The sequence below is a fragment of the Rhinoraja longicauda genome, chromosome 4 (assembly GCF_053455715.1).
Source record: "Rhinoraja longicauda isolate Sanriku21f chromosome 4, sRhiLon1.1, whole genome shotgun sequence".
NCBI classification, from domain to species: Eukaryota; Metazoa; Chordata; class Chondrichthyes; order Rajiformes; family Arhynchobatidae; genus Rhinoraja; species Rhinoraja longicauda.
This window is the reverse complement of record NC_135956.1, coordinates 47,780,112-47,802,414: the sequence shown is the minus strand read 5'-3', so window position 1 is coordinate 47,802,414 and position 22,303 is coordinate 47,780,112. Positions and strand designations below refer to the sequence as shown.

At 43.3% G+C, this 22,303-nt stretch overlaps 1 protein-coding gene across 1 annotated transcript in view; it reads left to right on the top strand.

Moving 5' to 3' along the window:
- The window catches only part of znf516 (zinc finger protein 516), a 110,111-nt gene that overhangs the window by 32,595 nt on the left and 55,213 nt on the right, over positions 1–22,303 (top strand). The window contains exon 2 of the mRNA XM_078397685.1: positions 14,413–16,380. Within this exon, the coding sequence (XP_078253811.1) occupies positions 14,559–16,380 (1,822 nt within the window). The 5' untranslated portion in view covers positions 14,413–14,558. The remainder of the gene's footprint in view (positions 1–14,412; positions 16,381–22,303) is intronic.

Here is a 22,303-nt window from a genome sequence, read left to right as displayed (position 1 = left end):
GATATAAATACCAGATCAGCACATGCACTGAATTATTTTTAGGTTGGACACTTCAGCAGCATTGATATCTGAATTGCCTGATGAATGCTGCAGGTTGCTGGGGAATGGATACTGCACAATCCCATTCCCTTGTAAAATCGGAGATGACATTGGATCAGAGCGATAAGTCTAGGGTGTGATGTAAAAGGTTTAAAGGGGATCTAAGGGAGGAGGAATTTTTTCATACAAAAAGTGTTTCTGGAAGGCACTGTCTAAGAAAATGGTTGCAGTAGATACTCACACATTTAGGAAGCATATAGACTTCAATTACCAAAACGTGGTAGACTACAGACCTAATGTGGGCAATGGGTTTGGTATATATGGGCATAATGGGCGCCATACATATGGTGAGCCGAAGGGCCTGTTTCCATGCTGTAAACTATGAATCTGCAGGGCATTTCATGCTTTCTTCAGTAACTTAAGAAAGGCTGCAGGTTTATTGAAATATCATTTTGTAAGAATTTTGTCAACAGAGCCCTCTTTAACGTATTAATATGTCAATGCTATCACTAATCCAGCATCAGCGCAGAAGGGGAGGAGTTTCAATGAAGTCAAAGCATGAGTGGTGCAGTGACGGCAGCAGAATGTATTTGATTGTGCCCCATGTGATTTATGCATCTACTGTTGTCTCTATATAGGGGACATTTTCTTTGCAGAATATTGCACTCCATCCATGGGAATGTGTCCTTCTTTACAGTGAAGTTATTTTGACCTTAAACCCAAATAACAGACCACAGTCCAGGCTCTGAATCAACCTCATGGCCTAAGTCTATTAAATAGAAATCTATGGCAGCTGCAGTACTCAATGCTGTTGAATCCATTAACTGTGGGTAAACAGAAATGTGGCAGATGTTTTTTTATTTACCTCAATGTCAGGAGTATTTTAAAAATCTCAGTGCTAATAGTCTGTAAGTACTCTAATCTATTTATTCAAGGGAAACATAATTTATTTCAGAAATTCCCCTGATTTGAAATTACATATATTAATCTTCTGCTTCCTTTATAATAAAGTTAATTTTATATTCTCAAAGTAAGCTAATAAAGCACACAAATAATTGTAAGTTGCTATTATCAAAGCTCCTATGTTTTCTTTGGTACTACAATGCTAATTAATTTGAAAATCTAACAATTATTAAATTTAGTTCTTCAATCTGGCATTTTAACATTATTAATATCTTTACCCAGAACAAATCAAAATGATCGCACCATGTTTTTTCATTTCAATGGGATTGCTAACTATGATTGCTCCTTTGAACAAGAGATGTAGTTTTATCTTGGCACAAACTGTGTGCAAAACAGTTTGCAATTTCTGAAGTTGCATTAAACGTGTTCCACTTAAACATTTAACTTCCTCCCCTCCCCTCCCCTCCCCTCCCCTCCCCTCAAAGACCTGCAGTCTACAACCTCTGGGCATCCCAATGAGCTAATGAAATGCTTCTGAGGTGTTGACACTGTTGTAATGCAAGAAACACAGCAGCCAATTTGCATTGAGCAAACTCCCACAAAATAATGACCACATGATTCAATGTGGGCTCTATGGTAGAGAGATAAAGGCTGCTCAGCATCAGGAACCCCTGTGTTGTTCAGCCAAGAGGACCGGCAAGTCATCAAATTAACCAAAAGTCAGAATTATCATGGTAACAAGGTGGCTATTCAGTTCATTGAATCCATGACGTCTTCCTCTTTAATAATCCGTTCTGTCTCATTCCCTGCTCTGTAGCCTTGTAAATTACTTCTATCAGGTCTCTATCTAATTCCCTTTCCAAGCCCTGATTTGATTCTATTCCCAATAGCCCAACACGCAGTGAATTCCAGATCTGAATTGCACTATTCAGATTTTTTTTGTTGCACATTCTCCACTATGATTTTGGCCTGAGGGTCGCAGAGAGATAATGCATGGAGACAGATTCTTTGGCCCATTGAGTCCATGCCAATCATCGACCACCCAGTTACAACAATCCAACACTATTTTCCCTACATTCTCAGCAATTCCCTTCAGCTTCTACCTCTAACCTACACCCTAGGGGCAATTTACAGTGGTAAATAAGCCTGCCAATCTGCACGTCTTTGGGATGTAGGAGGATTCTGGGACACCCAGGGAAACCCCATGTGGTCACAGGGAGAAAATGCTAACTCCACACAGACAGTGCTGGAGGTCAAGATTTAATCCAGGTCCCTGGTGTGGGAGGCAGCAGCTCTACTAGCGAGGCCGTGAGGCCACCCTTCACTGTCTGTCTGTATTGATTTGTACTTGACCCCTCTGCAAATGCGAATGGGAATGGCTTCATCATATCTGCTCTGGATAAACTCACCATGACCTCATATAGCTTTATCAAATCAACCCATTATGCAGCACTCTGTCTCTGCAGCACAGGGTCGTGTTCACCCACTGTTTTGGACCAGAAGGTACTTATCACCATTTTAATTCTTGTACACGAGGAAGCTAAACTGTCGTGAACCACTTTCACAGGAGAAATTACATGTAGCGCGACTCAGCTTATAAAGTTCTTTGACTCCGCAACTTTATTCGTTTCAGAGCTCCATATTATGAATTGCCAGAGCAATTATTTTTTGCTAATCGCTTCATCAGAGTATGAAGCATTGACAATAAAGATTCCAAGATGCCACCGCCCTCTCGTGTCAGTCCAATGAGGATTTTCAGAGCCCAAAATCAGCACAGTTGGTTCGATGTTAAAATGTTTAACTCACATGCATGAACCCGTTTCCTTTCTTTTCAGAAAGTTTTCAGGTTAAATATCCCATTCCAACAAAAACATTTTGGAAAACGTTAACAAAGAGCTGATTGTATCTAGGTTAGGTGTATTTAAATGTTTAGCACTGCAGGGGGTAGGAAAATTTAAACAGAAAAATATTTCAGAGCTTTGGAAAAAAAATGGTAATTAAGGGTGAATAAAGAACAACTCATTGTTACAGAAATCCATCTGGACCAAACAGTATGTGTGTTAACATGTGCACTGGTTCACATTTTAACTCTGCTGATGAGAAAGGGAGATCAGAAAATGTAATTGCAATAATGATTCATTTGCAAGATCCATTCATTTAATTGAACACCTTAAAATGTCACAGAAGCAGGACCTAAATTATGTTTTAATCTGCCCCTGTTTATGTAGGCGGATGTTTCAACATAACAGCAGTTGATTTTTTTACAAAGCTAACGAAAGAACATGTGAAAGGCCTGCACTGAAGATGAAGCATTGTAAAGGGAGTGTGATAAAAAAACCAAGGAGCAGGATGTGGAATCATAGTACAATGTATTAGAGATAAAGTCCATTTGGTCTATTATAGCACTGCACAGACCCCAGAGAGGAGTACAGGTTAATAGTTAATACTTGCATGTATTTATTGTTTTGTATGAATAAAGGATGGTATTTTGAAAGGAATTGGAAAGTTATTTCAAAGGGAAGAAGAACTGAGGTTGGCACTAATTAGAGAGCTCCTACAAAGGGCCAGCAGAGGTTCGAAACAAGGGTGGCCACCTGCTATCCTGCATCATTCTATGGTTATATAATAGAATCATGGAGTGCAGCAGAGGAACTAGGCCCTTCGGCTGAACTTGTCTATGCTGACCATGATGCCTAGCCACACTAATCCCACTTGCCTGCTTTAGACCTGTATTCCTCTGCTCCTTCCCTCTTTGATTATCTGATCATGTGCCTTTAAACTATGTGATTGTTTCTCACTATACCACCTCCTCTGCCAGCTCATTCCATATAACCACAACTCTTTGTGTGAAAAATGTACCCCTCAGATCTTCTTTTAAATTTATCCACTCTCACCTTTAACCAATGTCCTCTAGTTCTAAATTATCTTATCCTAGGATAAAAGACCATCTACCCTCATAATTTTATATAGTATAAGAAAATAACTGCAGATGCTGGTGGGAATCAAAGGTATTTATTCACAAAATGCTGGAGTAACTCAGCAGGTCAGGCAGCATCTCGGGAGAGAAGGAATGGGTGACGTTTCGGGTCGAGACCCTTCTTCAGACTCTATGAGGTCAACCCTTACTTTCCTATTAGAAATTGTTCTTTGCTCAAAATAAGTGTGACACATATCATGCACAATGGCCCCATATATTCCATTGCATTTAAGTTGCAAGAGGAAATGAATCAATTGTTAGTCATTTCAAAATGTTAATTTACTCAAATGCTTTATAAGCAATATAATTTATGTTAGAAAGTTGCTTTCAACACACTGAAATGAATGAATTAATATTTTGAAATTACTAATAATTGATTTGTTTTATCTTGGTAGATTCATACTAGTTTTAAATTTCTTTAAAATTAGCTTTGCTTACTGGAATGAGTGAATTAACATTTTGAAATCACTAACAATTGATTCATTTTATCTTGCTAGATTCATACCAGTTTTCTTCTCTTTAAAATTAGCTTTGCTTGGTGATTGTTGAAAGTCAGGTTGAGATGAATAAATCAGGAGTCACTCAGCAACAATCCCATCTGTTCTTTCTCCTGATTCCCAGCATGAATGGGTAAATATAATAGACTCACCGTTACATCACCCATCTATTCCTGTAATATACATTTTTAGTGCTGATATGTACAATATATTGTTGATATTCACCATAGAAAGCATGCTATCGGGATGCATCACAGCTTGGTATGGCACTGGCTCTACTTAAGACCACAAGAAATTGTAGACAGGTGTGAACAGTCCATCACACAGCCCACCTCCCCCCCCCCCCCCCCACCCCCACCTCCCCTGACACCAGCTACACTTCATGTTGCCTTGGGAAAGCAACCAACAAGGACCACTCACATCTTTGTCTTTTACCCTCTCCTGTCAGGCAGAAGATACAAAAATCTGAAAGCGCATATCACCAAATTCAAGAACAGTTTCTTCCCTGCTATCATATCATATCATATCATATATATACAGCCGGAAACAGGCCTTTTCGGCCCTCCAAGTCCGTGCCGCCCAGTGATCCCCGCACATTAACACTATCCTACACCCACTAGGGACAATTTTCACATTTACCCAGCCAATTAACCTACATACCTGTACGTCTTTGGAGTGTGGGAGGAAACCGAAGCTCTCGGAGAAAACCCACGCAGGTCACGGGGAGAACGTACAAACTCCTTACAGTGCAGCACCCGTAGTCAGGATCGAACCTGAGTCTCCGGCGCTGCATTCGCTGTAAAGCAGCAACTCTACCGCTGCGCTACTGTGCCTGTCTCTTGAATTGAGCTCTTGTCTGCTAGAGATGAATCACTCAACCTTGCAATCTATGTCAATACGGCCCTTGCACCTTTGCAACTGCATTTTCTCTTTGGCAGTAGTAATATTTTCTGGACTGTTTTATTTTCTCTTTGGTATTATATGATGAATTCATGATGATAGAATTTTTATCGGGATAACACACGAAACAAAGTTTTTAACTGTAAGTCAATACATGTGACAATAATAAACAAGGCTTGGGATCATTTGTGATATGGGATTCAATCAGTGCCAGTGATACCAGTCAGACTCCATCCATTGAAGACACATACCACCAATCTGTTCCCTCAACTCCCTGGGAGCTTTCTAGGCTGCTGTTCCATGGCTATATTGGAGGGAGGTCTTGAAGATTGAGACCCACTTCCCCCGTTCCCCAGTGGTAAAAGGGTGAAAGCTCCTATCACTACATATAGGCAACTGCATGCATCTTCTGGGAGGTAAACCACTCTGGTGACTTTTTAAAAAATATACTTTTTTTCAACTTTAAAACCTTTTTGGCTCTTCCTAATGGGCACCTGTTTATCCCACCAAATAAGGGTGACATTTATTTTTTAGTAAATGGGTTAACAGGCCATTTTGTTCAAGAGCAGTTAGATGTAAGTAATAAATTCAGTCAGAGAGTTGTGAATCTGTGGAATTCTGTGCCTCAGAAGGCAGTGGAGGCCAATTCTCTGAATGCATTCAAGAGAGAGCTAGATAGAGCTCTTAAGGATAGTGGAGTCAGGGGGTATGGGGAGAAGGCAGGAACAGGGTACTGATTGAGAATGATCAGCCATGATCACATTGAATGGCGGTGCTGGCTCGAAGGGCCGAATGGCCTACTCCTGCACTTATTGTCTATTGTCTAAATGCTGACATTGCCAGCAATGCTCATAATGAATAAATACCAAATCCATTTCATTTCATGTCTTATTGTATATCCCACATCTCGGAATGATCTTCACCACTTTGTGGGACTGACATTGAGTAACTGAGCTCTCCTTAATGGTTTGCAATTTTAATAACACTGTTTTGCTGTGTCTCTTGGATAATCGTTGAGATTCAAAGTCATGGCCATTCCTTTTTATGCACTTCTTTGCCTGTGGATTACCTTGAGCAATTAATGTTATTTATTGTAAATAGATAATTGAGTTTTCTTAGCATTGTAAGGACCAGATGGTCCTGTTTTTTTTAGGAGGAGTGTGGACAAGGAATGCATTTGGAATTTCCTATTCCATTTGTGGTAGTTTTTTGCAGACACGACCGCTCAGCAAATCTGCTCATGCTAAATATATTTCATACTGGTGAAATTGAAGATGTTTCTCGGACTAGATTAAAATTGCATCAGATTTGCCAGGAGTGGAATAGCTATCAGATTGATTTTATTGTGTGAACATTGACAGGGCTTCATGAGCCAGATTAAAAAGTGTGGTAGTTATTGTGTGAAATGCATGTCAGATGATAGGTATTGATTATGGTGTAATGGGTTAATTACTGGACTAGTTACCTGGACACCTGGTTTCAAATCTCACCATAGCAGCTGTGAGATTTGTATTCATTAAATAAATTGGAATTTAACAAAGAAATAGTCATTAGTAATGACCATAAACCCACCTGCTGGCAGGTAGGACCAGTTTAGCTGGGACATGTTGGCCGGAGTGGGCGTTGGGCCGAAGGGCCTGTTTCCATACTGTTTCACTCTATGACTCTCTATGACTATCTATTTCATGAATATCCGTCAGAGAAGGAAGTCTGTTGTACTTATCTAATGTGGTTGATATGTGACTCTGGATCCATGTAGTTGGCTCCTGATGCCCAACCAAATGAACCAGCATGTTGCCTTTTGTTTATTGACTCAGCAGATGTGCTATGTAAAAATTACAAAGTCTACAATCATAGGCAAAATTGCATTGATACGCAGCATATATATCCAATGAAGTAAAGATTTACAGTGTGTTATTTTTAAAAACACATTAACTCGTTATAGGTTGAGTCTTTAAACTGTTGCTACAAACTGACGGTGACAGTGTAACATTGTTAAAAAGCAGCCATGACTCTACGCATAGAATAAACATAGATGCAGAGAAAAGAGAGTGGCCCATGATTAAAATTGCACTACAGAAACCGTAGCTTGTAATTTACAAACAAGATTCACATTTTTTTTATAGCATCATCCATTTTTCCCCCTTCTGTGCACAGATACAGCATTTCAAACATCTGCAATATCTGGCATTACATTTCCAAACTAATTCCACTTTAGAGGGGTGAATCCAATCAAATAACATTCTCCACACTTGGTGTTGATGCTGCAGTTGTATAAGATTTCTGAGACCACTGGTGGAGTGTTGTGGGCAGTTCTAGTCTCTGCACCCAAGGAATTACTTTAGAGATGGTGAAAGAATTAACATCAGAGATGGGAGAGGGTTGTTCTGTGAGCAAGGTGGCCTTGTTCTCATTAGAGCCTAAAGGAATGAGAACTGATCTCTTTGCAACAAGATTATAAGAAGGGTTAACACGAGGAATGTCGAGAACTGGATGGGAGGATGTGTACTATATTAACACCTGTATTTCATTTTCCCTTTCCAAAATTCAAATTGTTTGACTTCAATGCAGCTGAATTTCAAGCTGAATGCAAAGTGCTGATGCTGCCATTTTGTATCAGTACGTCATCAATTGAAGGAAGAATTCCTGAGGCTTAGAACACCAGGGTGTAATCTCAAATAAGGAGTTTGTCCTTTGGATGAAGGAGAGAAGTTTCTTCATTCAGAAGTTTGCAAATCTTTGGAAGTTTCTATCATAAACAAGCTGCAGAGACTGAATCCTTAATAAGTTAAAAATGGTGATTGACTGGTTTTTAATGACATTCAGTGAAGAGGCACGGAGACTGAGTGGGAGTGTGGACTGAAGGTAGGCACTCAGCTTTAACCTTGCTGAATAACACGCTGTACTCCTACTTGTGTAGGAAGGAACTTCAGATGCTGGTTTAAACCGAAGATAGACACAAAATGCCGGAGTAACTCAGTGAGACAGGCAGCATCTTTGAAGAGAAGGAATGGCTGACATTTCAGGTTGAGAAGAAGGGTCTTGGCCTGAAACGTCACTTATTCCTTCTCTCCAGAGTTGCTGCCTGTTCCGCTGACTCCAGCATTTTGTGTTTATCCTGCTCCTACTTGTTATGTTCTTCTAACAGACTGGTGTCCAATACTCACATGTTTCGAGTTTTTTTTCAAAATTATTCTATTATTCCACAAAATAAATAGTCATGTATTACTTCCAAGAGAATTTGAACAAAGACATACTTGTGAGATGTGCATATTTATAGAAGGATTTAAAAAATTTAAATAAAGTATACCCATGGTACTTACTCTGGCCAAAGTATTGACATGATAAATGCTCCCCTTACAAGGAACTTCTGTGGAAAATTAGTTTAGGTCACAAAACAGGCTGTAATCTGAACGTTACCACTCTCAGACTTGAGAATGTCAGGATTTCCTGAATTTAATGATGTATCTGTTATTTAAAGTTTTGTATATATTTTTTTCATTTCGGAATAATATATTTCGACTGAATTACTCTTGACTTGGGAGTTGTAAAATAGCTCGAGTTTTATATTTAGTTTTGCAGTTCAAACAAATTCCTGAATGTTGAGTATTCATGTAATAACTATTATGTGTCTGTTTATATTCACTATCAATAGCTTATTGAATGATGTTTAGTTTATTCTTGAAATGTAGATGCAGTTGATATGTGTCCAGCTCAGATAAGGGTGACTGTAAATAACAGTCTGAAATTTCTGACAGGATATTGTCCACCTACCCCTGTTGTCTTCCATTCTGACTTCCATTCTACAGTCTGCCTGTACTTTAAAATTCTCACAGCTTTGCGGTCTTGCATCTCTCAACCTCTGTAACCTCATCCAGTCCTATGACTTTCGAGGATCTGATCGTTCCTCCAATTCCAGCCTCCCAATCCCTGAATTGGATCACTCTGTCTTTGGCAACCGTGCCTTTAACTCTGGAATTCCCTGATTTCAGCTCTCTGCCCCTCTATTTTTCTTTAAGATTGCTGTTAAAACCTACCTCCCAGCGTGGCCTATCGCTCTCCTCTCCTACGATCTGCCAAAGGTGTTCAGCTGTTGGACTAGTTTGTGACATTCATTCCTCTTTGCATACTTGTGTATGCAAAACAAAGAATCTCACTGTAACTATAAACAGAACAGTGTATGTGAATGAATGAGAGTTTATTATCACATATGACATGTCACAGTGAGATTGTTTGCTTTGCAAGCACAAGTACACAAAGGGTGGCCACGTATAGGATGCCGATTTAGTTGCATAGTATTCCATTTAATCCCCAATGGTCTGTTTTTGTTCCCGTTGCGGAGGTCAAAGATCAGCAAAAGATCTTTCTTGGAACAGATACAAGGAGATGAATGGCATACTCCTATGTTTATGCATGGCAGCCATGGGGAAACTACAAATAAAGGCTAATCTGAAGGAGCAGGAGAGGGGACATGCCTCCACTGCGCCCAGCTTCAGACTGATTTCCTATACATTAGTTTGCTGATAGTCACTAATCAACTATCAAGCACTCATTTGCCTTAAACTTACTATCACACTCTATTGTGCATCTAATAGCTTATATGTGCAAATCCGCATTAAAAAATTGCATGAGTGGACCCAATTTCTACATAAACCCTTTGCACGTTTATGAGATTAAATCCAATGCTGAGCATGTACGTGAGAATAGGCTATGTCAATAGAACTATTGCTGCCAGCTTTATTATTTGCTTTGTTCACATCTGACCTCATAATGATCATGTTGCATATTTCGGCATCATAAATAATATGTCTGCATTTCCATGTGGTATCACTTAGCGGCCACAGGATTCGAGCATGGATTCTATTTTGTTCTGGAAGGTTTCCAACTTGGTTATTTATGGCATAATCTTGTGAGCATACAATTTTCACATATTACACACTGCAATCTTCTGGTGATATTTTCCTCCTTCATTACGTGTGACCTGTGTGGACGGCTCAATATCCTAACAAAATTGCAAGGAATTGCTTTATTATGACAAAATGGAATGTTGGAACTGTTTCTATAAGTGAAAGTAATGAACTACCAATTAAAACCTTCTGGTATACTCTGTTCTTGACCTGTGTTGCGGTAGGAATATAATTTTTTATTTACTTTGGCTCAAAGAACGTTTTGTTTTTGTACAATGCTGAAAATGAATGCCGGACATCCCATTCGCGGTTAAGGTTTTTTTGGCAGAGAACTCACTGGTGCTATGTAGAAGACTAGGCAACTGGCTCAAGCATTGCAAGCTCACGAAAAATGGATGACGTGATGAGAACAAGGTAATGATGGTTATCGAAGGATAAATATTGGCTGTGGACACTGGGGAGAGTGTCTCTGTGGAATAATACCATGGGATATTTAACCGCCCCCTCCATTTCAAGTCAATGCCCTCAGTTTAACATCTTTGCCCTAAGTCTTATTTCAGACTGTGAGTAATTTCCATCCTGCCCAGATGTGTTCGGTGACTGCACTGTTTAATATTCCACATTTTGAATATTGCTTGGACTTCCCGTGAGCACCCTTCCTCTTCCTTGTAGAATGAATGAAGTGTTTAATTTGAATTTTAGTAACATGACAAATATACAGTACTTCTAAACAGATGGCGGTGGGGTATTACTGAGGTTCCTAATAAAGCTGGTATTGGTATTAGTTTATTATTGCACAGTGGCGCAGCTGGTAGAGCTGCTGCCTCACAGCGCAGAGACCCATGTTTGCTCCAGAATTTGAGTCCTTCCTAAGTGGTGTTCGCACGTTCTCCCTATGACTGTGTGAGTATCCTCCAGATGCTCCGGTTTCCTCCCACATACCAAAGACATGTGGGTTTATAGGTTAAATGGCTTCTGTAAATTGCCCCCAGTGTGTAGGGTATGGCTGCAAAAGTGGGTTAACATAGAACTAGTGTGAACAGACGATCGATGGTCAGCGTAGATTCGGTGGGCCGAAGGGCCTATTTCCAAGCGGAATCTTGCAATTAAGCAATTGTGCTGGAAAACAGCAAAAAGCTGTTTTGCATGCTATCCAGACAGATCATGCCATACATGTGGATAAGCAACCAAACATTACAATAGATAGTGAATAAGAGAAAGGAAACAGAATGCAGAAGGTAGTGTTACATCTACAGAGAAAGTCCAGATAAAAAAAAGTGCAATGGCCACAATACGGTAGATTGGGAGATTAGGAATACAACCTTTGCAGATGAGGGAAATGACTCCACTCTAGTCCCTGAAGTCAATGAACAGCTCCTTCCTTTTGATGACCTTGAGGGAGGTTGCCATCGGCGGCATGCTGTTAAGCTCACTATCTCCTTCCTGTTCTCTGTCTCATCATTGTTTGAGATCCAGCCCACTGTGGTGGTGGTGTCATCTGAAAACTTGTGGATGAAGATCGTGCAGAATTTGGTTGCACATTTGTGAGTATAGCGGAAGTATGGTAAAAGGCTGAAGGGGCAACCTTTCACAGGGGATGAAATGGGAAAGAGACCATTCAGAGGACAATTGATTCAAAGTGCCAGTCTGGATATGTAGCACCCATCTGCGATGTAATGTTCAATGATCCAAGGATTACTGCAGTAACATAGGTATTAGTTGACATTAATAGTAGGGCTAGATTACACAGACAGAGAAAATAAGCAGCTGAGTGTCATAGCCGTGATGATCAAAAGCAGACCAAAAAAAGTGACTATTTAGTTCAGTTTACGTACTGAATTACAGTTTGGCATTTTTTAAATAGTATGATAAGGGTCTCGCTATTTCCTTGCAATGGATCATTGAGTATAGTATTCAAGTCGCCAGAAGTCAGAAATTATCTCCCAAAAAATTGGAGGCTAGCACAAGTGAGTTCAAGTTCATGTAATGATGCGATGAAAAAGCAAACAAAGCATTTAATTTTGCCTCCGTTAACTGTTTGCAGTCAGTTTTGTTACTATTTCAATTGCTTTGCCTTTGAACCAGTTGCACAGCTGTGTGAGATGCAGGGGAGGGAGAGGGCAGAGAAAGGCTGAGGGTGAGGGAGGAAAGGAAGGAGTGGGAGATAAAAGTCACCACAATGAGTGGATAAAAAAGCAGAAGAAGGCTTGCGCTTTTGAGTTGCCTTTGTGATGGGTTTGTGGAACTCACTGATACACTTCACTGTATAAATGTGTGGAACTCACTGGCACGCTTCACTGTATAAATGTGTGGAACTCACTGACAAATTTCACTGTATAAATGTGTGGAACTCACTGGTCTGTTTCCATGTTGTGTCTCTTAGCTAAAGTAAATTTGAGCATTGGACCCCAGTTTCAGAGAACCACTCTCTGCGATTTCTTTGAAGTAGTACCATGGGAGATTTGCATATCAAAGGAGGCTTTTCCCCCCATCGACCTCATGCCAACTCCCAATGGATCAATCTCAAATGCCCCATTACCCCTCACCTTATTTACCCACAACTTATTCTCTCCCACTTGCCCATCAACTCATCTTTGATTCTTTGAACAGTGAACAGTTGTATTCACTGTGTTTCAGTACACATGATAATAAACCATTGCCAATGTTTTTCATTTAGTTACACTAAGGGAAAATATATAGTAGTCAATTCAATTTGGGACGGGGAAGGAAACAAAAGCAGTATTTATTTTTTAGGAGTGTAATGGAGAAGGAGAGACGGCAATGGAAGGAGCCCACGGCATCGCACTTTGCCAGGCCGACCCCTACATCTTTGATTCAGTGCTACTTGGACATTGGGCTGTAAAGTAAGAAGATGAGAAACTGCATATCGCCTTAGACCAAGATTACATTTTTCAGAGACGTGGAAATTGCGAAATGGTACTGAAATGAGGCAACTCTCTGCTGCTGTTGCTGAAGAGGATCCACTCATGTACATTAAGATTTAACTGGATTGCATGCAGAACAAGCATTCCACTATATCTCTGTACGCATGACAATAAATAAACTAAATTAAACTAAACATCCTTGTTGACCTTTGGGTTCTGCGTTGCAAGATATAGGCAGGACTAGTTGTGCTTTATGTAGCAACAGCAAGGATTAGTAGACTTTCTTGGCTACATAAGTTGGGTTTAATGATGTTGACACACACGCCTTTAAGGAATTAATCATCTCAGTCTTGCGGTTACCCCTTATTGATTAAGACATCACCAACTCTTTGGAATAAGGAATTCCAAGATTCACATCCTTCTCAGGCATCAAGTTAACCATTTGAAAACACAAGAATGTGCAGGTCCGAGAATCTTGCAAAAAAAACAAATTGCTGGAGGATGGAACGAGCTGCCTGAGCAGGTAGTTGAGGCAGGTACCATCGCAATGATCAAGAAACCTTTCGACAGATTTAGAGGGATATGGGCCAAAGCTGGCAGGTGAGGCGAGTGTAGATGGGACATGTTGGTCGGTGTGGGCAAGTTGGCTGAATGTTCTGCATCCATACAGTATGACTCTATGATGTGTGTATATATATATATATATGATTCTATAACTCAGCAGGCCAGACAGCATCTGTGGAGGGAAATGGACAGATAACATTTTGGCATGGGACCATTTATCAGACTTTGAAGAAGCGTCTTTAGTTTAATTTAGAGATACAGCGTGGAAATACGCCCTTCAGCCCACCGAGACTGCACCAACCAGCAATCTCTGTACACTAGTTCTATCCTACACACTAGGGACAATTTACAGGAGCCAATTAACCTACAAACCTGCAGGTCTTTGGAATGTGGGAGGAAACCAGGAATGTGGGAGGAACCACAGACAACTGTAACTCTATCACTCTATCGCTGCGCCACCGTGCCGTCAGGGTCCCAACCCAAAATGTCATCGGAAAACGTCCCAACCTGAGACATCACCTGTCCAGTTCCCTCCACAGATGCACCTCGAGTTCCTCGAGCAGATTTGTTTTGTTTGCCATTTCTTGTTCTTAACAAGTAAGGTTTTATCATGGTTCAGGTACTTTGGAAGTAAATTGTTTGTACCATCCCTGGAAAGATTCTCCCTTTGGGGAAATGATATTTTACCACATTGGATGACAGATATGTTAAACATTTTTTGTCTCTCTCTTTAATTCTAGGGTCAGGTGACCCTCTGAAAGTGTCCTTCCACTGACCGTTCCAATAGAGCCAAACAGCAAAATAGCGTCAAAGTGGGGACTTCCAGGAGCTCTGACTGCAGGGCGATGGCGACTGAAGGGATGGAAGGGTGTTGGTGATAAAACCAATGGGTGCCCAGGAGCAAACTGTGGAGGAAGATCCCAGCCTGACCCCTAGGATGTTTCCACTGAATAAACGGCCGAGGAAGAGGGTGGGAGCGACGGAGGAGAAAACGGGCACGCATGTGGAGATTCTGGAAGAGCCAGAGCCGGAAAGCCTGGACGTGCCACGCCGTGCCCGCTCCGACAGTGAGGACGGAGACGAGAGGAAGGGCGAGAAGTTTACCTGCTCCATCTGTAGGAAGAACTTCACCTTCCTCAGTGTGCTGTCAGTCCACATGCGGACACACACGGGCGAGAAGCCCTACAAGTGTCCGTACTGTGAGCACAGGGCGTCCCAGAAAGGCAACCTCAAGATACACATCCGCACCCACAGGATGGGGGACCTCAGTGAGGGCCACGAGACCGGTGGCGGGGGATGGCAGGCGGACGAGCCAGATGGGACGGAGACCCCCGAGGCTACCACCCAACCCCAGTCGGCCAAGGAAGATCACGGGAAGGTGTTGCTGCGGATGGTGAAGGAGAGGGAGGTCCACGCTGGCGCGGGTGCTTCCACCCTGCGGTGCAGGGGCTGCGGGGGAGGCTTCGAGAAGCAGGAGCAGCTGGATCAGCACGTGCAGCTGTTCCACCAGCCGTACAAGTGCAGACTTTGCGACTACTCCACTCTGAGGGAAGACCGCTTCCTGAGCCACATTGAGAGGGTCCACATCACCGCAGAGATGCCAAGAGGCGCCAGCGAGGAGGTGCGGGCCGAGCGGCGGGCGGGAGAGTTCACCTGCGACACGTGCCAGGCGACGTTCTCCCAAGCCTGGTGCCTGAAGGCCCACATGAAGAAGCACAGCGGCGCTCTGGAACACGGCTGCCCCGTGTGTGGCCGCAGGTTTAAGGAGCGCTGGTTCCTGAAGAATCACATGAAGGTGCACAGCGCAAGGAACAGCCGCAGGAGCAAAACCAGGAGGGGCGACGGGGAGGATTTGGTCACCATCAACGATGTGGTGCAAGAGGAAAAAATGGGGGTGGCCTTCTCTCAGTACGAGATCTGCATGAAATGCGGCTACCTTGTCCTAAACGGGCAGAGTCTAATCAAACACGAGGAGCTGCACTCCAGAGCAGATCGAGACCACCCAGGGGAACAAGCGCCGGAAGTCAATGATATCTCGACCAAGGATCGTTTCCTTCGGTGCCTGGACCTGAGGCCAGTTTTGTCGCTGGAGAACTTCACAGACCGCTTGTCGGCGAAGGGGCTGGCGGAGTTTGACCCCGTGTGCAGCCACCTGGCGTGGTATTTAAACCATGGGGGAGAGGTGGGAGACCTCTCCGAGTGCACGCAAGACGGAGGGTTGGGCGAAGCCACGCCAGAGACCGGTGACAAGGTGAAAGGGGAAGGCATCCTTGCCGGCACCGAGAAGCGCAAGCAGGAAGGAGGCGCCGTCGGCAGTGGCTGCTCCAAACGGCGAGTCGGAATGATGGCCGAAGGGTTTCTGCTGAGCCGATCCAGGGAGAGCTGTGAGCCCAGCCCCGCGCCTCGCCCCAGCACGGGGGCGGCACAGGGCAGAAGCACCGAGTGTTCAGAATGTGGCAAGGTGTTCCGCACCTACCACCAAGTGGTGCTCCACTCCAGAGTTCACAGGAGGAAGAGGATGCAGGACCCCAGGCCCGGCTCCATCAGCGAAGCAGACACCACGTCCAACAGTCAGCCCAGCTCCCCCAGCTCCATCTCAGCCCCAGAAGATGCGGCAGTGCCCGCACTGGCCGAGGCTGGTGCTCACCGTTCAGGAGGCGGCGCGGAGATGCTGTCAGAAAAGGATGCAGCGGGGAAGTCGGACATGAGTAAGTGAGTTGCGTTTGCAGGTGGACTATACAGGCAGGGAATATAAATGACCAACGTCAAGAGTGTTCAATTATTGGACTTTAGACTTTAATTTAGATTTTAGAGGAGCAGCGACCACCCCTTAAGCTAGCACTATCCTACAGTGGGGACAATTTACCTTTTTTACTGAAGCCAATTAACCTACAAACCTGTACAGCTTTGGAGTGTGGGTGGAAACCGGAGCACCTGGAGCAAAGCCACGCAGGTCACAGGTAGAACGTAAAAACTCCATACAGGCAGCACCCATGGTCAGGATCGAACCCAGGTCTCTGGTGCTGTAAGGCAGCAGCTCTGCCACTGCACCCCCATGATGCCCAAATATGCACAGGATATGGATCTGAGCTATTAAATTCTTTCTTGTTGCGACTTTACAGGCATGTTTGGTGCAACAGTAATAATAAATGTACCATAAATGGTCAGTTATTCTTAGTAAACTATATCATGATAGTGCAAAAACCAAAGTATGTTAAACAATCTTTATAGTGCAGAAGTCCATGGTGGCTTGGTGCTGAGTTAAGATTGTTGATAGGGTTGTGTAGGGTGGTTCAAGGGCCTGATGGTTGATGGACGAAGCTGTCCTTGAACCTGGAGGTATCTGTCCTCAGATTCCTGTATCCTTCCTGATGGGAGTAGCAGGATGAGAGCATCAGAAGAGACAGTACAGACTCTGTCACAAGGGAATGTACAGAGGGTCCAATGGAAGAATGTGTAAGAGACATAATCGGAAGGTACTCTACAGGCTCCATCAGAAGAGACTGCATCTAGAGTCCATTGGAAGGTCTATACAGGCTTCTTTAGAAGGGACTTGCAGGGCACAGTGGAAGGTAGGGTACAGGTGTCTTATGAGGTAGCCGCGGTGATATGATCACTGCGTTTTGACTCTTCGTCATCTCCCTCCTGCCCAGCCTCTCGTCCTGTACCTTCCTGGATCTTGAGCTCACATAAACCTTACAACTTAACTCCCAAAGGCCTGCTCTCCCATTTTCCTTGCCACCCGAACCCTCTGTCTGGGTTCTCTGCATTGCTCCAATTCAGGCAACTCGAGCACCCCTGATTTTAATTGTGTTGCTACTGGTGGGCCATGCTTCAAGCCACCTTCCCTCCATTTCTCTGCTCTCCGAGTCTTGGCATCATCTCCTGGGCGAACCTGTCCTAATATTTCCTGAGGTGGCTTGGGGTGGGGAAGGGAAGTGGCAGAGGCTGCAAATTGGTTGTTCTCGGTGCTAAGATGTCCCAAGCTGCTGGCATATGATTGGAGATAAGGTTGGAGAAGGTGGGGAGTGTTTATGATGGTGGCTTATAATGGAGACGATAGGCTGGAGTTAATTTCTGAATCTGGATCTGAAAGCAGTATCAGCGACCCTAACTTTGCAGAAGCCATCAATCTGAGAGTGGGGAGGTTGAGTGGTAAGGGGGTGATGGACGGGTGCTGGTCATAGTTAGTGTGAAGGTGGATTACAACAAATCACGTTCACGGATACCCGCTTGCATTGGCTGCTTCTCGTCACACAAGATCATTGCAGGAGGGGTTTGTAATTGGCGGTAGAGGGATATTGGCTGTTTCATTCTGTCGAGGAAGAAATGGAGGGCTTTATGGCCTTCCTGGTGGGGAATGGAGGTGTAGAGTGGCTGAACATCCATAGTAAAGATGAGGGAGTGAGGGCCTGGAAAACAGAAGTCATTGAAGAGACGAAGGGCGTGTGAGGTGTCTTGGACATAGGTTGGGAGGGATTGGACTTGGACATAGGTCGGGACAGATTGGTCTAACCCACTGGTATGAATATTGATTTCTCTGACTTCAAGTAATCCTTGCTTTCCCTCCCTCTCCGTCCCTCCCCCCACCCTATTTCTCTGACAGGTGTCACTGTACTCCTGATTAATTTTACTGTTTGTATGCCTCGTTATCACCTTCCACTCAGCCGACAATGAACCAGTGTACATTTCCTTGCTGGTCATCTGCTGTGATCTGTCCTTTTCACACCTTGATTCCCCGTCAAATACGTCTAGTTTCCCTCTCCTCTGATTCTCAGTCTGAAGAAAGGTCTTGACCCGAAACGTCACCCATCCCTTCTCTCCAGAGATGCTGCCTGTCCTGCTGAGTTACTCCAGCATTTTGTGTCCATCTTCAGTGTAAACCAACAGCTGCAGTTCCTTCCTACACACTATATGTTTAAAAACTGTTTGGACAGGTACATGGATAGGAAAAGCCTTATGGAAGCAAATGGAATTAGCATAGATAGGCATGATGGTTGGCAGGGATGAGGTGGCTGAAATATCCCATGTCTGTGCTGTATGTTTCTGTGATCCTATAATTAGCAGATGCCATGGACATAACCGGGAAATCAAAATGAAATTTAGGAAAAATAGATGGAGGGGTAGGTAGTGTGGAGAATGCAGGGACTCTGCAAAAGAACTTCGATAGGTTGGGAGAGTGGGCAGAGAACTGGCAGATGGAATATAGTGTAGTGAAGTGTGGAGTCGTGCATTTTGGCTGTAGGAAGAAAGGCGTAGACTACTTTCTAAATAGAAACATAGAAACATAGAAAATAGGTGCAGGAGTAGGCCATTTGGCCCTTCGAGCCTGCACCGCCATTCAATATGATCATGGCTGATCATCCAGCTCAGTAGCCTGTACCTGCCTTCTCTCCATACCCCCTGATCCCTTTAGCAAAAAGGGCCACATCTAACTCCCTCTTAAATATAGCCAATGAACTGGCCTCAACTACCTTCTGTGGCAGAGAATTCCACAGACTCACCACTCTCTGTGTGAAGAAATGTTTTCTCATCTCGGTCCTAAAAGACTTCCCCCTTATCCTTAAGCTGTGACCCCTGGTTCTGGACTCCCCCAACATCGGGAACAATCTTCTCGCATCTAGCCTCTCAACCCCTTAAGAATTTTATATGTTTCTATAAGATCCCCCCTCAGTCTTCTAAATTCCAGCGAGTACAAGCCCAGTCTATCCAATCTTTCCTCATATGAAAGTCCCTCCATCCCAGGGATCAATCTGGTGAACCTTCTCTGTACTCCCTCTAAGGCAAGAACGTCTTTCGTCAGGTTAGGAGACCAAAACTGCACACAATACTCCAGGTGCGGTCTCACCAAGGGGAGAGAATCCAGAAATCGGAGGTGCAAAGGGACTTGGGAGTGCTGGTCCAGGATTCCCAACATGTTAATTTGCAAGTCAAATCGGTAATAAGGAAGGCAAACACAACATTTATTTCAAGAGGGCTAGAATACCTAAACAGGGATGTAATGCTGAGACTCTCTAAGGCACTGGTCAGACCGCATTTGGAGTATTGTGTGCTATTCTGGGCACCATATCTGAGAAAGGATGTGCTAGGTCTGGAGAGGGTCCAGAGGAGGTTTACAAGAATGATCCCAGGAATGAGTGGGTTAACATATGATGAGCGTTTGACAGCACTAGGCCTGTACTCGCTGGAATTTAGAAGAATGAGGGGGGGCCACATTAAACCATACGGAATAGTGAAAGACTTGGATAGAGTGGATGTGGAGGATGTTTTCACTAGTGGGAGAGTCTAATTCGGAGGTCAAAGCCTCAAAATTAAAGGACGTTCCTTTATGAAGGAGATGAGGAGAAATTTATTTTGTCAAAGGGTGGCACGGTAGCGCAGCGGTAGAGTTGCTGCTTTACAGCGAATGCAGCGCCGGAGACTCAGGTTCGATCCTGACTACGGGTGCTGCACTGTATGGAGTTTGTACGTTCTCCCCGTGACCTGCGTGGGTTTTCTCCGAGATCTTCGGTTTCCTCCCACACTCCAAAGACGTACAGGTATGTAGGTTAATTGGCTGGGTAAATGTAAAAAATTGTCCCTAGTGGGTGTAGGATAGTGTTAATGTGCGGGGATCGCTGGGCGGCACGGACTTGGTGGGCCGAAAGGGCCTGTTTCCGGCTGTATATATATGATATGATATGATATGGTGGTGAATCTGTGGAATTCTTTGCCACAGAAGGCTGTGGAGGCCATGTCAATGGATATTTTTAAGGAAGAGATAGATAGATTCTTGATTAGCATGGGTGTCAAGGGTTATGGCAAGAAGGAGGTAGGAGAATGGAGTTAGGAGGATGAGATAGATCAGCCATGATTGAATGGCAGAATAGACTTGAAGGGCCAAATGGCCAAATTCTGCTCCTATCACTTATGACCTTATGAAAAACCTTTTTACCCAGAGAGTGCCGAGCTTAAGCACTTGCTCCCACAGGGTGACCAATAGAGATTATGTTTGTTGATGTATTTTGTTGTATTCTTACTCAACATTGACCATAACCACTGCAATTTAAGGATGAGCTAGATTTGAACATGAGAGAATGGAAGAGAGGATTACACTGCGAGTTAATTATGGTTAGTTAGCAGAGGGTTCAAGAGGGGTTGTTATGGACCTATTAGATGGAATGGCCTTGCTTATATGCCCCAAGTCCTACCTAGAACATGATTAAATCCAAATGGAGGTTAATTCAGTAGTTGCATATTTACAAGGCACAGGGAGATAATATAATATAACCTACAAGTAAAAGACAGAAAGGAAACATTGGACTAGGTAAGAAAGGTGTCTGTGGATTTGGGACTCACCTTGGTTGTATTGCAGAGCTAAATCCAGAGCATTGTTGCTGTCTAGTGCTAAACCTACCCTATTAGCCTTTACATTAAGTCCTGCCGAATCACATGTAAACCATTGGGTCCAATCAATTTTATATTTCCAGTGTACGAAGAAACTGCAGATGCTGGTTTATACTCAAGATAGATACAAATTGCAGGAGTAATTCAGCGGGTTAGGCAGCATCTCTGGAGAAAAGGAACAGATGACATTTCAGGTCGGAACTCTGCCGAAATTCTGACCCGAAACTTTTTTGCATATCTTTCATTCATTGTTTTTTATCTCTCCACATCCCATATATATATATATATCTCATTTCCCTTATCCCTAACTAGTCTGAAGAAGGGCCTCGACCCGAAATGTCACCTATTCCTTTTCTCGAGAGAGATGCTGTGTGACCCGCTGAGTTACTCCTGCATTTTGTGTCTATCTTTCCAGGGTAGATCCCAATCTTAATGTTATCATTCTGGGAAGTGATATGGACCAAAATTAGGCAAATGGGATTAGCTCATGCAGGTGATTTGGTCGGCACGGACAAGTTGGGCCAAAGGGCCTATTTCCCTGCTAACAAGAAAGTTCAGAGAAATCTCAGTAGCTCAGGTAGGACTTTAGAGACATACACAGAGTTAATGTTTAAGATCAACAATCGCAGGCCATTAATTTAAAGTATTAACTGTTTTTCCCAACAGTTGCATCCGCAGCCCAAATCTCTCTGTTCATCAATCCTGTTTATACATCTGTTTTCCAAGGAGCATTTCAGTTTCTGAACCTTCTTACCAAATTGACTCTTGTCTAGTTTGATTGAAAAATAAACTCCCCCTTTACAAGATGATTTTCAACGTTCTTCTGAGTGTTTTAACCTACTGAGAGTTATTCAGCCTCTAAAGTACTTCAGACAGCATCTGGCCAATCATTTAAAGCAATCAAATTGATGAGAGAAATAGAAATTGGCCAGGCAAACATTACTTCGATACCTCTGCTCATTGAGGTAATTTCTGTTTTAATGGATAGATATATAGCTCTGCATCTGTGTTGAGTTAGGCTATTCTGATAACTTTATTCGGAGGTCTCCATAGCAACAGCTTGAAACTGAGCTTGGGTGAATAACAGAGTAGGACTGGCACCGAAGAAAGGAGAGAATAGAGGATTGTACTGAGAGCTAGATGCAGTAGGATTTAAGGTTCAAGAGGGGTTGGCATGGACAGGTTAGGCTGAATGGTAAATTATCGACCATACATCCACACAACCTCTAAATTTGCCTGTTTCCA